Source organism: Diabrotica virgifera, chromosome 7 (genome assembly GCF_917563875.1).
Source record: "Diabrotica virgifera virgifera chromosome 7, PGI_DIABVI_V3a".
Lineage (NCBI taxonomy): Eukaryota > Metazoa > Arthropoda > Insecta > Coleoptera > Chrysomelidae > Diabrotica > Diabrotica virgifera.
This window is the reverse complement of record NC_065449.1, coordinates 2011551-2026524: the sequence shown is the minus strand read 5'-3', so window position 1 is coordinate 2026524 and position 14974 is coordinate 2011551. Positions and strand designations below refer to the sequence as shown.

The window sequence follows — 14974 nt, the reverse complement described above, 5'->3', positions numbered from 1 at the left end:
TAGTAAGACTTTTTAATTCAATATATAATATACCTATAACACCGGAGTGATTCCCACAGATTGGCTCAAATTAGGGATGGCGGTTTTTGACAAAACACCGGTTTTCGGTTATACCGGTTTTTTTTCTTACGATTTAACCTGGCAATTATAACCGGCCAAAAAAACCGGTTTTTTGGAAAAACCGGTTTTCGGTTTTTTTAATCCAATAGGTTACAAAGTTACATTTACAATACACTTTAGTTTGCGATACTCCATTCGACTCGATATCAATATGATCAAAATTAGTATTTACTATCGAAAGAACATGTATTACTTTTAACACGTTTGTATATTTGTAGAATAGGTACATTTTAACTCATTTAATACTTCCTGTATGAGTGTATCGTTTTGAAAACGTAGCGAAATTCTTGGAGATTCGTATTCGTAATCAGTAATTCGATATTCATAGTCAGAGCATTATTTTTGGTAATCCGAAAAAGTCATTCACCCACTTTCAATGTCAAGAGTTAAGTGTGAAAAATAGATGATGTTTGCGTCTAATTCAACCAGATCACTTCTTATTCAACCAGATCACTTCTTATGTAAATATTATGATTACAAATACCTTTTCAAGGAAATATAATAAAATTTAATAATTGTTTCTGGCTGATGTGAGATTACACTTTCAGTTTGCTTCTGTATTTTATAAAATAAGATAAAATTTGAATTATGGTTTTGTTTGGAATAATTACTTGAGAATAATAATTATGATTGGGATCCAAAATAATACCTAACCTAATCCTAATCACCGTAAAAACCTAATAACCGGCTTTTACTTTAAAAAGAAAAAACCGGTTATAACCGGGACAGAAAAACAACCGGTAAAATCGGTTATTGCGAAGTAAAAAAACCGGTTTTAGGTTTAAACCGGTAGGTTTTTCCCATCCCTGCTCAAATCCATCTTTGTCGCAATACCTAAAAACACAATGTGGGAAAATGCTCAGAATATCGATTAATTAGCCTAATGAGCCACACTCTTAAGATTTTTCTAAGAATACTTCACAACAGAATTAGACGCAAATGCGAAGAAGATCTCGAAGATACCCGCAATTTGGTTTTATAAATACTATGGGTACCAGGGAGGCACTTTTTGCGATTAATATCCTATAACAAAAATGCCGTGATCAAAGAAAAGATGTATTTGCGTGTTTCGTAGATTTCGAAAAGGCATTCGATAAAGTACAGCATGTAAAATTAATGCAAATACTGAAAAATATTGGAATAGATGACAAAGATATTCGTGTTATTAAAAATTTGTACTGGAATCAAACTGCTACGGTCAAAATTGGAGATAACTAGACCGATGAAATCTCCATACAACGAGGAGTCAGACAAGGTTGCATTTTGTCACCAACATTGTTTAATGTTTACTCGGACCAGTTATTTAAAAAGGCACTTGAGAGACAGCCATATGGAATAAAAATCAACAGAGAACTACTTAATGTGATAAGATATGCAGACGATACAGTAATTCTGTCAGATAATATTGAAGGTCTCCAAATTCTGCTTGATCGTATTCACGAGGTAGGAGAGGAAATGGGCATTAAAATAAACTCAAACAAAACCAAATTTTTAGTGTTTAGTCGTGACCCACATCCCGATGCAAAACTTCAATTAAACGGAGTCCAAGTTGAGAAAGTTCACAGAATGACATATTTGGGAACTGTGATAACGGACCAACTAGATCCAGACAATGACTAAAACTACTTTTATGAAAATGAAGTCATTTCTTTGCAATAATCATCTCAGTTTAGAACTAAGACAAAGAATGGTCAAGTGCTATGTTTGGTCCGTACTTTTGTATGGTGCAGAAGTGTGGACGCTAAAAGTATCGATCATGAACAGAATTGAAGCATTGGAAATGTGGATTCATAGACGGATGCTGAAGATACCCTGGACAGCAAGAAAAACTAATGAAGAAATACTAAGGAAGGTCAACAAAGATAGAGAACTACTCTAAAGACTGTTAAACATCGAAAAATGTCTTATCTGGGATATATAGTGAGGGGAAGTCGATATAAAATATTACAACTGATCCTTAAAGGCAAAATAGAGGGCCGTAGAGGTGTAGGAAGAAAACAAGTTTCTTGGTTAAAAAACATTCGTGAATGGACTTAGCTATCAAATGCAGGACAATTATTCCATATTGCAGAAGATCGAGAAGCCTTCGCAATGGTGATCGCCAACGTCAGATAATTCTGATATGGCACGTGAAGAAGAAGAAGATATTATATTATTTCATTATACCTACAAGATCCTTTACATAAATATTTATACGAGAATGTAATAAAAAATGTTTACCAATTTTGGAACCCCTTAGTTCTCTTGGATTATAGGAGGCGTCAATTATACTTTCGTATACTGTTTCTAGAAGTATTCGTTGTCTTGGGTCCATTAAAGCTGCCTGCTTAGGATGGACGCCGAAGTAGGCCGCATCAAATTTGTCTATATTTAAAACAGTAGCAGCTCTTTTGGGAACTCCCCATATTCCTAAAAATAATAGTATTGACACTCGGATATTAAAAAATAAGAAAGAAGGTCTATTCATGACAAAAATATAAAAATAAATGTGTGTATGAGGCATAATTAAAAATATTGTAAAGGTAGTAGCAGGTGAACCTAGCAGATCTGCCAAGAAACGCAACAAACCATGGTTGGAAAGTTTAAGACTAAATACAAAAAAATCGGAAATACTTTACATAGAGCAAAGAAGAAAAACCAGTGGAACATTACGAATTAAAAAAAGAGGAAATTTTATGAAGATAAGTTAAAAGATATAGAAGAAAACTATAAAAATAATCTAATTAGTAGACAAAGCAAAATTCGGCTTAGTTCGAGAAGTAAGACAAAGAGACAATATTTTACCAGAATTATTCACGGCAGCTCTAGAGTCAATATTTTTTAAGAACACTCAATGGCAAGACATGGGCATCAATATATGTAGATAGAGAAAGATTAAATCATCTGAGGGTTGCAGATGATGTTGTATTAATCGCATACAACTTACAAGAGACAGTTTATATGATACATTTGCTTAAAACTCTGTCTGAGAGGTCTAGATTAAAAATAAACTTGGAGAAAACTAAACTTATGACAAATCTCGTAATGAGTGTAAATATAACTATTGACAAAAATACCATAAAACAAACAGACACTTACAAATATCTGGGACACGAGATCAAAATATGCAGAGAAAATTAAACACATGAAATACAGAGGCGAATATGCCTGACATGGGCAGCATTTGGCAAACTAAGCCATATTCTAAAAAGTTCAATTCCCATGTATCTCAAGGGAAAGGTTTATAACCAATGTGTTTTGAGTGTACAAACTTATGGAGCAGAGACTTTAACACTGACGCAAAAATCCGTGAATAAGCTCAGACTTACACGACGAGTCATGGAACGTGCAATGCTGAACGTGAGCCTTCAAGATCACATAACAAACCAATAAATCAGGCAAAGATCAAGAGTTCAAGACGTCATCGAAAAAATCATGACGCTTAAGTGGAACTGGCCAGGGCACTTAGCTAGAACACAATAATATGGACGGTGGACACGACGAATCATGGAATGGGGGCCCAGAAACTAGTGATGATCTAAAAAGTAACTATTCGTTACAAAGTAACTAAAGTAACGATTACTATACAGAGAGGTAAATCGTTACTTTGATTCGTTACTTCGTACCAATCGTATCAGAGCGAGTACCTATTTTGATTTTGAGTATTGTATCTACTCGGTTGATATCGGAGTCGGACCGGTATTACACGAGTGTTCGGTATCAGTACAGTTAACTAAAATTTTTTCTATGAAGGGCGAAGGCTATGAAGAGTTTTACAGGATTTTTACAGGGCGCTGAGAAGTAGCTAAAACAGAGGGAGTTATATCATTTAACAAAGCATGCAACCAGAAACAGATGACTATACGATTTGTCGAGGTAGATAATTCACAGAATTTCACAGATGTTAGTTCTTTTGAAAATAAAAATGCAACACATTAGATTTTAAGAATAAAATAAAAAAATGAAAAAAACATTTTTAAGAAACGCTTTTCTTTAGTTACGAGTGACCAATATTAAAAATATTATAAAAACATCAACTAAAAAGCAAAAAAATAAAAAAAAATTGAAAAAATCTAACACATTCGTCAAAGAAAAGCGTGGCGCGTGTTCATCGAATAAACGGTTTTCGCCCCACGCTTTTCTTTAACGAGCGTGTTAGATTTTTTCAATTTTTTTTTATTTTTTGCTTTTTAGTTGATGTTTTTATAATATTTTTAATTTTGGTCAGTCGTAACTAAAGAAAAGCGTTTCTTAAAAATGTTTTTTTCATTTTTTTATTTTTTACTTTTTAGTCTTACACTTTTCAAACATTAAAATATATCGTCATGTTTATTAAAATATGTATAAAACATATGATGTACTAACATGAAAAATAGTCGGAATCGGCAAAAAAATTGAAACTTTATTGTTTATTTATGAAGCATAACGTAAACAATTAACGTAAAAAGTGAAATTATGTATAGTTCATATCATTAGCTACAATCTGTAAAAGTTTCAAGTTTTTACATTGTAAAAAACAAGAGAATTTAAGCATTTTCCATTAAAATCGTTTTTTTTATTTAAACAATTAATAAACAAAAAAAATTTTATTGAAAAATTCGTGTATTGTTCCCGCGAATGCATATGTCTGCAAATTTTCATTCATTTGCATTGAAGAAAAGGCAGTCAAATTAACGTCTAAAGATTTGACGCATTGACTATTGAACTAAATAAAAGCGTTTAATAAACACTATTCTCATCAGGCCTAGAAAAAATAGCTTATAGACAAGGCGAAAACGGCGGGTTCGAAGGGGAAAATATTCCCATGAGATTTTTTTGCATAATCACATTCGTGAGACATTCCAGAATAAGGTTCAAGAAGTCGGCGAAGTGAAAAGTGGGCCAATTTTTTTTTAACAATTTTTTTTTTAATCAAATTACAAGAATCCCTATTTTCGGCCCGAAAAATTTTTTCTTTAATTTTTTGGACCATTCTGGACAAAAAAGGTCTCTTATAATTTTTCTCTAAAGTTGATCGTTTTCGACTTATAAGCAATTTAAAATTGAAAAAAAACGAAAATTGGCGATTTTCAAGGCTTAATAACTCGGTTAAAAGTTATTATTATGAAAGTCTTTATATGACTAAATCAAAGTTTGAAGCCCACCACAAGATCCTGAAGAAATTTTTGTCATTATTTTATTACTAAGCTGTTATTTTTAAGCGCATGCACGTGTGCGGGGCTGTAAATGCTGAGTGCGAGAGAGAAGCTATTCTAGCAGTCCAATTGTGCATCTTACTCGCACTCACATTTACAGCAGCGTCAATACGATACAACCACTCATTGTTATTAATTAAAAATAACAGCTTAGTAGTAAATTAATGACACAGATTTCTTCAGGATCATGTAACGGCGACTGTAAACTTTGATTTAGTCACTTTCTGAGTTTCAAAATAATAATTTTTGACCGAGTTATTAAGCCTTAAAAATAGCCATTTTCGCGTTTTTCAAATTTTAACTTGCTTATAACTCGAAAAAGATCAACTTTAGAGAAAAATTATAAGAGACCTTTTTTGTCCATAATGGTCCAAAAAACCTAAAAAAAATTAGTCCGGGCCAAAATATTGATTTTTGCAATTTGATTAAAAAAAAATTGTTAAAAAAAAATTGGCCCACTTCTCTCGTGGGCGACTTCTTGAACCTTATTCTGGGATGTCTCACGAATGTGATTATGCAAAAATATCTCATGGGAATATTTTTCCCAACGAACCCGCCGTTTCCGCCTTGTCTATTAGATTGACCGGTAAATATGTAGAAATGATAATATTTCTAGACTATAATCATCAACTTGAATTTTACATATAGGTATGGCATTGTTTTTATTAGACCAGGGCATTTAACACTAAAAGCACAGGAATAAATCTATTTTTAAATATAGTAGGTACCTAGAGACTTTCAACTTTTTGCATTGTATTTAGGATTAAGATGACGTCTGGAAAAAAGTCCAGTCTGGAAAAAGTACAATTAAAAAATAGGTGGAAAGGCATTATTACATTTTAAAGTGTATAAAACGCATCGAAAAATGCATAAACATGTTAAAATAAGTATATTAAGGGCCAGATTTTCTTATTTCGGGGTATTTGGGGTCACTGAACACGAATATGAAATCAGAACCGACCTCCGAAGCACCTGGGTGGCCAGGGTTACTGCTAAGGTACGACATCTAGAGTTTCGAGGGTTTGTTTTTGGCACTTAATTGATTACTAGAGATTACTGATATTGTGGAGCAGCAATGACAGAACAATTAACAAAATCATAAAACACAATAAAATACCGGAAAAATGGAGAACAAGCGAACTAATTCTACTATTCAAAAAGGAAAAAAGAAAAGAAGAAACTTTCTTTTTTTTTCTTTTCTTTTTTTTATCTTATACGAAATACTGAGAAATGCGATTCTCGATATGATTACCGGTACTCAAATACAAAAGTAATCATAGTAATCAAAATATCCTACTAATACAAAATATGTACTGAGAAATGCAATTCTCCATATGATTACCGGTACTCAAATACAAAAGTAACAAAAGTAATCAAAGTAATCAAAGTAACGAATACTCTAAATGATTACTTTATACAAAAGTAACGATTTGTAACGATTACTCGAAAGTAACTATAATCAACATCACTACTGACTAGATGGACCGACGACATAAAAAGAGTAGCAGGAAACTGACTACAAGCGGCCCAGTGTAAAGATCACTGGAAAGAATTGAAGTAGGCCTATTTTCAGCAGTAAACGCAATTAGCTGATTGATGATGATGATGATATTATAAACACTTTTTACCTGCTGGATATCTTGTACTATTATCTTCTTTTACCAAATCTACTCCACTTAAAAGCGCTTCTGTGAACTCTTCCACATTTTGGCACTGCGGAAACTTTCCCGAAATTCCTGTGATAACGATTTTGTCGTTTTCCAAAAAGTCTTTCATGATCTGAAAAAAATTAACGACACATCAAAACCGTACTAAGCTAAAAGTATCAACTGGTTGATGACTTTATTTGAATTCTTTAGTTTGATGGGTCAAAATATCATACGCATATAATTAGCACATATTATTTGGTGCATTTAATGTTAATTAAAGACTTGCCGAAATTTTTCATTTATTCAAACTGAACAATTGCAAATACGTCAATATGGAATAAGTGCATTTTAAGATTAAAATTCTGAAAATGTATACATGTCTCGTCTGTAATACCACATTTTTAAGGGGGTGACCCCGGATTTTTACCAAATTTTAGTATTTTATTTTGCCTTAAAAAAGTATCCTATAGCTATTTTTTAGCCCTTTATCTGGGCCTGAGATATACCTCTCGAAAGGGTCAAAAATAGCCCATCAAATATATTTACTAATTTACTCTCTTTTAACGTAGATGAAACAGTAGCATTATCCGATAAAGGAGCTCTTGAACCCTTATTTTACTTGAACCTCTTAAATTAATAACAGCCAGCTCAGTACCGTTGATTCTGTAAAATTTCTTGGTATTTTTTTAGATAGCAACCTTAATTAGTTCCTTCATATCGATTTGCTAAGTAAGAAACTAGCCTCAGCTTGCCATGCAATAAGATCTGTTTCGAAGGAACTCAATTTAGCCTCTTCCGAAATAACATATTTTTCTTTGCTCAGTCGCATCTTCGATATGGTCTTCCTTGTTGGGGTTCTGGTACAGCTATCCCATCCGATGTTATTTTTAAATTACAAAAAAAAGTAATAATATATCTGTTTGGCCTCAGAAGAACACATTGCAGAAGTTACTTCAAAGATCACAGGATTTTAACACTTCCTTAAGGGTTATTTTGGACCCTTTAGAGGGACATATTAGGCACAGGGGCATCTAGAGGGCTCAAAAATAGCTATGAGCTACTTTTTGTGATGGTACTTATATCTAATAATAGATATACTAAAATTTGATAAAAATATCCGCTTACAAAAAGTGGCCAAGAAGTAAAAATATCATATATTACCTATAATAAATATTTTTAGATAAGTAATACAAAAGGACTTACAACTCTTTCTTCAGAACAACAAAGAAAACCAAAAATGCAGAATACAATGTATACTTTTTGGTACCGCTATTTTAAGTAGTAAAACTTTCAATTTAATAACACTTAAGCAACCGATTAAGTCAAAATGAATATAATCGCCTTTAATCGATTAAATAAATAAGGAAATTGTCGCACTTGCCTCATTTTTTGTGCATCGGTACTGATTAAATCATTTTCCTTATTAATAAATCTCAATTAAAATGTTTAGGTTATTATTCTGTGTTTTTATGCCTATTAAATTAATTAAAAATACATATTTTATACATTTATTAATTTATGACTTTAGATTGGAACTAATTTTGACTGTGGATACTGCAGTCATCAATTGACATTATTTATTGGTGCTACGGCTTAACTTCAGCCTCGATCTTCCTAAGCTTATTTTTCTGTCCAGGAAGCATACAGGATCAAATCTTAGATAAAATAGATAAAGATAAATAAAGATTTAATACATATCAAGTTGTCTGTACTGGAAAGATTAGCCTTTTCATTTCCTATGGAAAGATCAATGTTAGGTATTACCATCAGAGATAAAGTACCAAACGTAGAAAAAGAAGAAGAACAGGAGTCACGGATGCGGTTGAAAGAATAGCAATGGAAAATGGACTTGGGCCGGGCGTGTTACCAGATTGACGGATGATAGTTGATAGTTGGACCATCGAAGCAGAAGACGACCACCGATTAGATGGATGGATGATATAAAGCGTAACACCACAAATTGAATGCTAGAAGCTCAAAATAGAAATAGGGGACAATTTTACGAGAGGCCCACGTTCAGCAGTGGACAAATATAGGCTAATTGATGAGGTCGTATTATTTTATCGTTAAAGTACTGTTTGAAAACAAAGTACATACTTTTACTTTTATTATATGGATTAAAGTGTTGTTACATCGACAAATATGATTAATTTTCCATTATTATGTAGGTACCTATATTTCACGCAAAAAATGTTCAATACACATGTGCGACATAATTAATATTTACTACTCCTACTTACTTTACTAATTATGTTTTTTTTTTGTTTATACTGTTATTGAAATTGTTTAATAATTAAAGATATTTAATGAGTTACTGCTGCAATTACCCAATAAAAAACTTCCATGTAAATAGGAACCTCGATAACCCGGATTAATCGGGACCGCGGCCGATCCGGGTTATCGAAAATCCGGGTTAGCCGGAGAATATAGTAAAAATTAATAAATAACCTCCATTATAATTACAAAAACATGAAACACATATGCACAGTACACATCTAAATTACGTATAGTTGTATAGAGTGTAGAGTTTTGTTCATTTCTTGGTAAAAAACTCAGTCATACTGTAGAGATGTACCGACACCATAATATGGTAGGTCTGGATCCCGCGTACGAAAAAAAAGTTGATAAATAGCAAGCTGAAAATTTGTTATTAGCTTAAGGGTGTCTAGTCGGACAAACATTAATATATGGGAACACTGGAACAGGGGAAGTTTTAACTGTGGAACAGGCTAAAAATTTGGAACGGTCAGACCACGAAAACGGCACATGTATTTTGTCCGACAGAACAGACTTAAACTCTCCGAACAGAGATTAAACTCTCATGCAAAAATCAGACTGCTATTTATCACCAAATTGGCGTTTTAATGAGTGGAACATGTAGAATATGTCAAATGACAGGAATTATGACAGGTGATAAATAGCAGTCTGATTTTTGCATGAGAGTTTAATCTCTGTTCGGAGAGTTTATGTCTGTTCTGTCGGACAAAACAAATGTGCCATTTTCGTGTTCTGACCGTTCCAGATTTTTTACCTGTTCCACAATTAAAACTGCCCCTGTTCCAGTGTTCTCATATATCAAAGTTTATCCGACTAGACACCCTTAAGCTATTAACAAATTTTTAGCTTGCTATTAATCAACTTTTTTTTCATACGCGGGATCCAGACCTATGGTATCATAATATCATATTATGATGCTGCAATAAATTTATTTTAAAGATTCGCCTTTATCAATCCGACCTAATGTTTCTAGTTTCTTTTCCATTGTCACAACATTTTTACGTTTTGTTAACATTACAGTTTTGTTACCATTACGTAGACAAAAATCAGGCAAACACAATCTGAAGCACGATTACAGAACGGAAGTGATTAAAACAATGTTGTTATTTAAGAACAGACTAAGGCCATTGTTTTAAAAAAGAATTTTTAAATAGTCACGTCTATTTTAAACAATGCTAAGACAGTTTGACATAAATAACGCAAAAGGAATACAGACAGGTGCCTGTTCTTTCCGATAAGCTGAGACGGTCGCTCTGCCTGCCGCCGTGTGCATGAATCATTTTTACTGTTGTACATACTTATATGTGTTCAAATTACACAAATACACATTATCTCTCAAATATTATTTGACCTACATACATTTTTATTTGATAAAATTGTTAAATTGTTTATTTGTTAAATTTTTGTCTGATGAAAATCGGTCCGGGTTAGCCGGACTTCCGGGTTATCGGGGGCCGACTTATCGGGGTTCCACTGTAACATGTTTTGATTAAATCAACCAATTTTAGTTTTTTGTTTATCTATCTGTTTTACTCCCACTCATCTAGGATAAATATATACACACAGTGCTAGCGGGACTTCTAGGTCCACATCTTGAAAATTGTTCTCCATTCTTTATGGTCTTTAGTTTTTCCTCTCTAATTGCTAACCACTTTTTTTACTATCTCTTTCTTGGTCGACCTACTCTTCTTTTCCCTCTTAATCTCTGTGTCTATTAATTAGTCCAAGTAATGAAGCTTAAAATAGGACAAATCATCGCAATTTTTACAGAATGGATCGATTTGCTTGAAAATTTAAGAATAAGTAGTGGATAGTACAAGGATCAAAATCTATATCATGCCAAAAGGCGCTTTTACCATGGGGGTGGTTGCCACCCCATCTCGGGGGTGGAAATTTTTGTTATATTTTGACAGCAAGAGTTGGTAAAAACATTCATTATAAGCAAAAAACGTTTTATACATTTTTTTGATAAAATTAATAGTTTTTGATTTATTCGCTATCGAAAGTGTTAGTTCTATATCGAAAAAATCAATGTTTTTAATCAGTTTTCTACTAATAACTCAAAAATTTTTCGTTTTATCAAAACAACTTTAAGTACTTAAGGCTATGGGTACATAATTCGCAAATATTTTACGTGTATCCCTACTTTTTCTGTCTTTACACGGCAAATTACGTGTAGTAAAATTTACACTGGTGTGGATATGTAAACATTACTAGAATGTCATTCTACTTGAAAATGTCATAATTAATTTAAAGAGATGGCTTTTGAATGTTCTTGGATAACTGTTATTTTTGTAATTGCAAATTATTAATTCAGTTAATAAATGTGATAATTTTTTCACTAACTATGTTTTCAGTGATTGTAATAATTTATTTGTACAACAAAAACTAATAATCAATCGAGAAAAGAGGAAAAGTGTTAAAGTGATTTTTTAATAATATGTTGTTATTTTGGAACGCTTACAATTTTGAACATCTCTAACAACAAAATACTTGGATCACAGGATATATCTGATGTATTCTCTGCTTGGATCTTTCACAAATAATACACAATAAATAACTTTTTATTAAGTTCACTTCTTAAATCAATTATTTATCAAATACACTATATATCAATAATATTTAATCAATTTCTCAAAATATTCCCGATGCAATGTCAAATATTTAAAATTGTCACTGATTGTCAGTGTCTGACTGACAATATATGCTGACAATATTATATTCGGTTGAGTGCGTTGTAAGACAAAGACAGATTTGGAAAATATTACCACGGCATTGTGTTCATTTTTTTCAAATCCTGAAAAAACCAATAAATATTTTTGAAAAATTTAAACGCAGAATGAAAGACTAAATTATTACCGAGGGCCGAAAGTCCCTTAGAATAAATAAAAAGTTTATTTTGAATGAGATATTTGAATTTAAAAATCACACTAAATTTTCTCTTAGTTTTTTCACCCCTGTAACTTATTAAAATAAACATTGTAGAAGTTCTCAGGGACTTTCGGCCCTCGCTAATAACGTAATCTTTCATTCTGCGTTTAAATTTTTCCAAAATACTTATTAGTTTTCTCAGGATTTGAAAAAAATGAATCCCCATTTGAATAGCATTGCAGCCGAAAATACGTTCCGATCCTCTTAACAAAAATGTACCTTTTAAAAAAATAAACAAACTGTTTTTTTATTTTCTTTAAGACCAATAGTAATCGAGCTATACTTTATTAAATGTTGGCTCTTCTTCGTCAAATGCTAAATATTGTAGTTTCAAAGTCAAAGGACGGGAAAACTATGCATTTTTCGAGGATAACTTGTTGAAACTAATTTAAAGTATTTAAAAATATGTATCTCCAGAAATAAAAAAATCTCTAGGTAAAATAATTAAGTGTTTTATATTGAAAAGAATGTCAGTCCCTATTTTTTTCAGCAAAAAAGTGATCGTAAACAACCGCCTAATCACCACCCTAATTCAAATTTGTCATTGACCTCTGATTTGGTTTTCTTGATTTATATATTTTTAATAGGTTCTAGAAGTATTATCCGCTTAGAATTATTAGTTTTTAAAAAAATGGAGTTAAAAGCGAAAAACAAGTTTTCGTAGTTTGGTAAAAAATGCATTTTTCTTCAGAATAGAAAGATTAGCATCAGATATATGAAAAAATATTTAAATATGAAATTGTAGCCTATTTAATTCCCAAGAACTTGGTTTGCAAACATTTGTTTACGGCAAAAATTGAGTGAGCTATTGACAATTATAACTTGTAATATCATGCAAAAACCACCTTTACCAACCCTTTCAATGCCACCTCTTTTTGTGACTGAGAATTTTAAAAGGATTTAATATGAATAGCCTTATAGATCTTGTAAAAATCTACAAAATTCTTTTTTAACGAACTCTCTAAGATACAAAATAAAAAAGCTACGGTTAAAAAATCAATATATTTTTTTGAAAAAAAAAGGAGAAATGCAATTGGAAACATAATAATGTAAGTTAGCGGTGTTTTTAGTCATTGGCCTTATTCGTTCTTATTTATTTGTGTATTATTAATAGATTCTAGAAGTTTGACTGGTTCAGAATGATTAGTTTTTAAAAAAACTGAAGTTTAAAGCGAATAACGAATTTTTGCAATTTGGTAAAAAATGCCATTTTCTTCAGAATAGAAAGATTAGCATCAGAGATACGAAAAAATGTTTAAATATGAAATTGTAGGTAATTTAATTCCCAAGAACTTGGTTGGATAAAGTTTGTTCTACGGCAAAAATTGAGTGAATCGTAAATGAGTATGGGTCATTCCATTTCAAATCACTCAATTTTGGAGCAAAAAAAATTTTGGACCTCCGATTTGTCTGAAAATTGGTATATAGCTTCTGCGGGACGTAAAAATAAGATATTTAAGGTCAAAAAATCTTCTTCTTCTTTTTTTCTCAAAGTGTTATTTTATGCGATTTTACAGAGATTTGGTGTTTATTTATACAAATTTGCATTTTCTATCGTAAAGTATCAATAGAAAACATAATATTTTAATAGAAGGGGCTCAAAAATGTTATTATATGGCATTATAACAAGTTACTTTGATTCAAAACAAGCTTTTGATTAAATTTTATAGTGTAGAAAACGTTAAAATACCGTTTTTTACATTTTTCTCCATTCCCAAAATACATCATAATTGATTTGGCTGAAAATTTGCCCACAGATAGACAAAACATAGGACTTTAAGTGGTGAGAAGGATTTGAATTATATTACAATACCAAAAAAGTTACATGCAATATTATTGTCAAAAATATAGGCGTCTACTGTAAGTAAAATTAACTCGAAAATATCGACCTCACGACAAAAATTGTTAAAAAGAAATTGTAATAATTGTAAATACGATTTATTTGGAACAATTTCAGTTCCTACCATTTTTGTCGAAAAGTTAAAAATGGCGGAGATATTGAGCAAAAAAGGTTCTCCTTTAAAATCAAGATGGCGGCTAACGTAACGGAGGAATTCATTCGTGATTTTAAATTTAGGCTACTATTGACTCCCCTAAAGATCAGAAAAATAAAATTTTGGGCAGCTCGGCATTCAAGGTCAAATGCTATCCCGACTGGACTAATATATACTTTTGAGTCTGATATTACTGCATGTAACTTTTTTGGTATTGAAATATAATTTAAATCCTTCTAACCACTTAAAGTCCTATCTTTTGGCTATCTGTGGGCAAATTTTCAGCCAAATCGATGATAATGTATTTTGGGAATGGAGGAAAATGTAAAAGGAAAATGGAAATGAATGGAGGAAAAAGAGTAAAAATGTAAAAAAAAATGTATTTTAACGGTTTTTACACTATATAATTTGATCAAAAACTTGTTTTTTTTTTATTCAAATTAACTTGTTATAATGCCATATAATGACATTTTTGAGTTCTTTCTATTAAAATATTATGTTTTTCATTGATACTTTACGACAGAAAATGCAAATTTGTTTAAATAAACACCAAATCAATGTAAAATCGCATAAAATAACATTTTGAGAAAAAAAGAAGAAGATTTTTTTGACTTTAAATATCTTATTTTTACGTCCCGCAGAAGCTATATACCAATTTTCAGACAAATCGGAGATCCAAAATTTTTTGCCTGAGTGATTTGACATGGAATGTACCGTATAAAATCGAAAAACATTGATTTTTTAGATATAAAACTAACACTTTCGATAGCGAATAAATCAAAAACTATTAATTTTATCAAAAAAATGTGTAGAACATTTTTTGCTTAGA

At 31.5% G+C, this 14974-nt stretch overlaps 1 protein-coding gene across 1 annotated transcript in view; it reads right to left on the bottom strand.

The window, feature by feature from the left end:
• LOC126888359 (fatty acid synthase-like) overlaps positions 1 to 8263 on the bottom strand; it is an 84675-nt gene extending 76412 nt beyond the window's left edge. Inside the window, exons 1-3 of the mRNA XM_050656537.1 lie at positions 8147 to 8263; positions 6923 to 7073; positions 2341 to 2529 (exon numbers count right to left, since the gene is read on the bottom strand). Coding sequence (XP_050512494.1) covers positions 2341 to 2529; positions 6923 to 7070 — 337 coding nt within the window. The 5' untranslated portion in view covers positions 7071 to 7073; positions 8147 to 8263. The remainder of the gene's footprint in view (positions 1 to 2340; positions 2530 to 6922; positions 7074 to 8146) is intronic.
• Positions 8264 to 14974: the final 6711 nt, after the last annotated feature.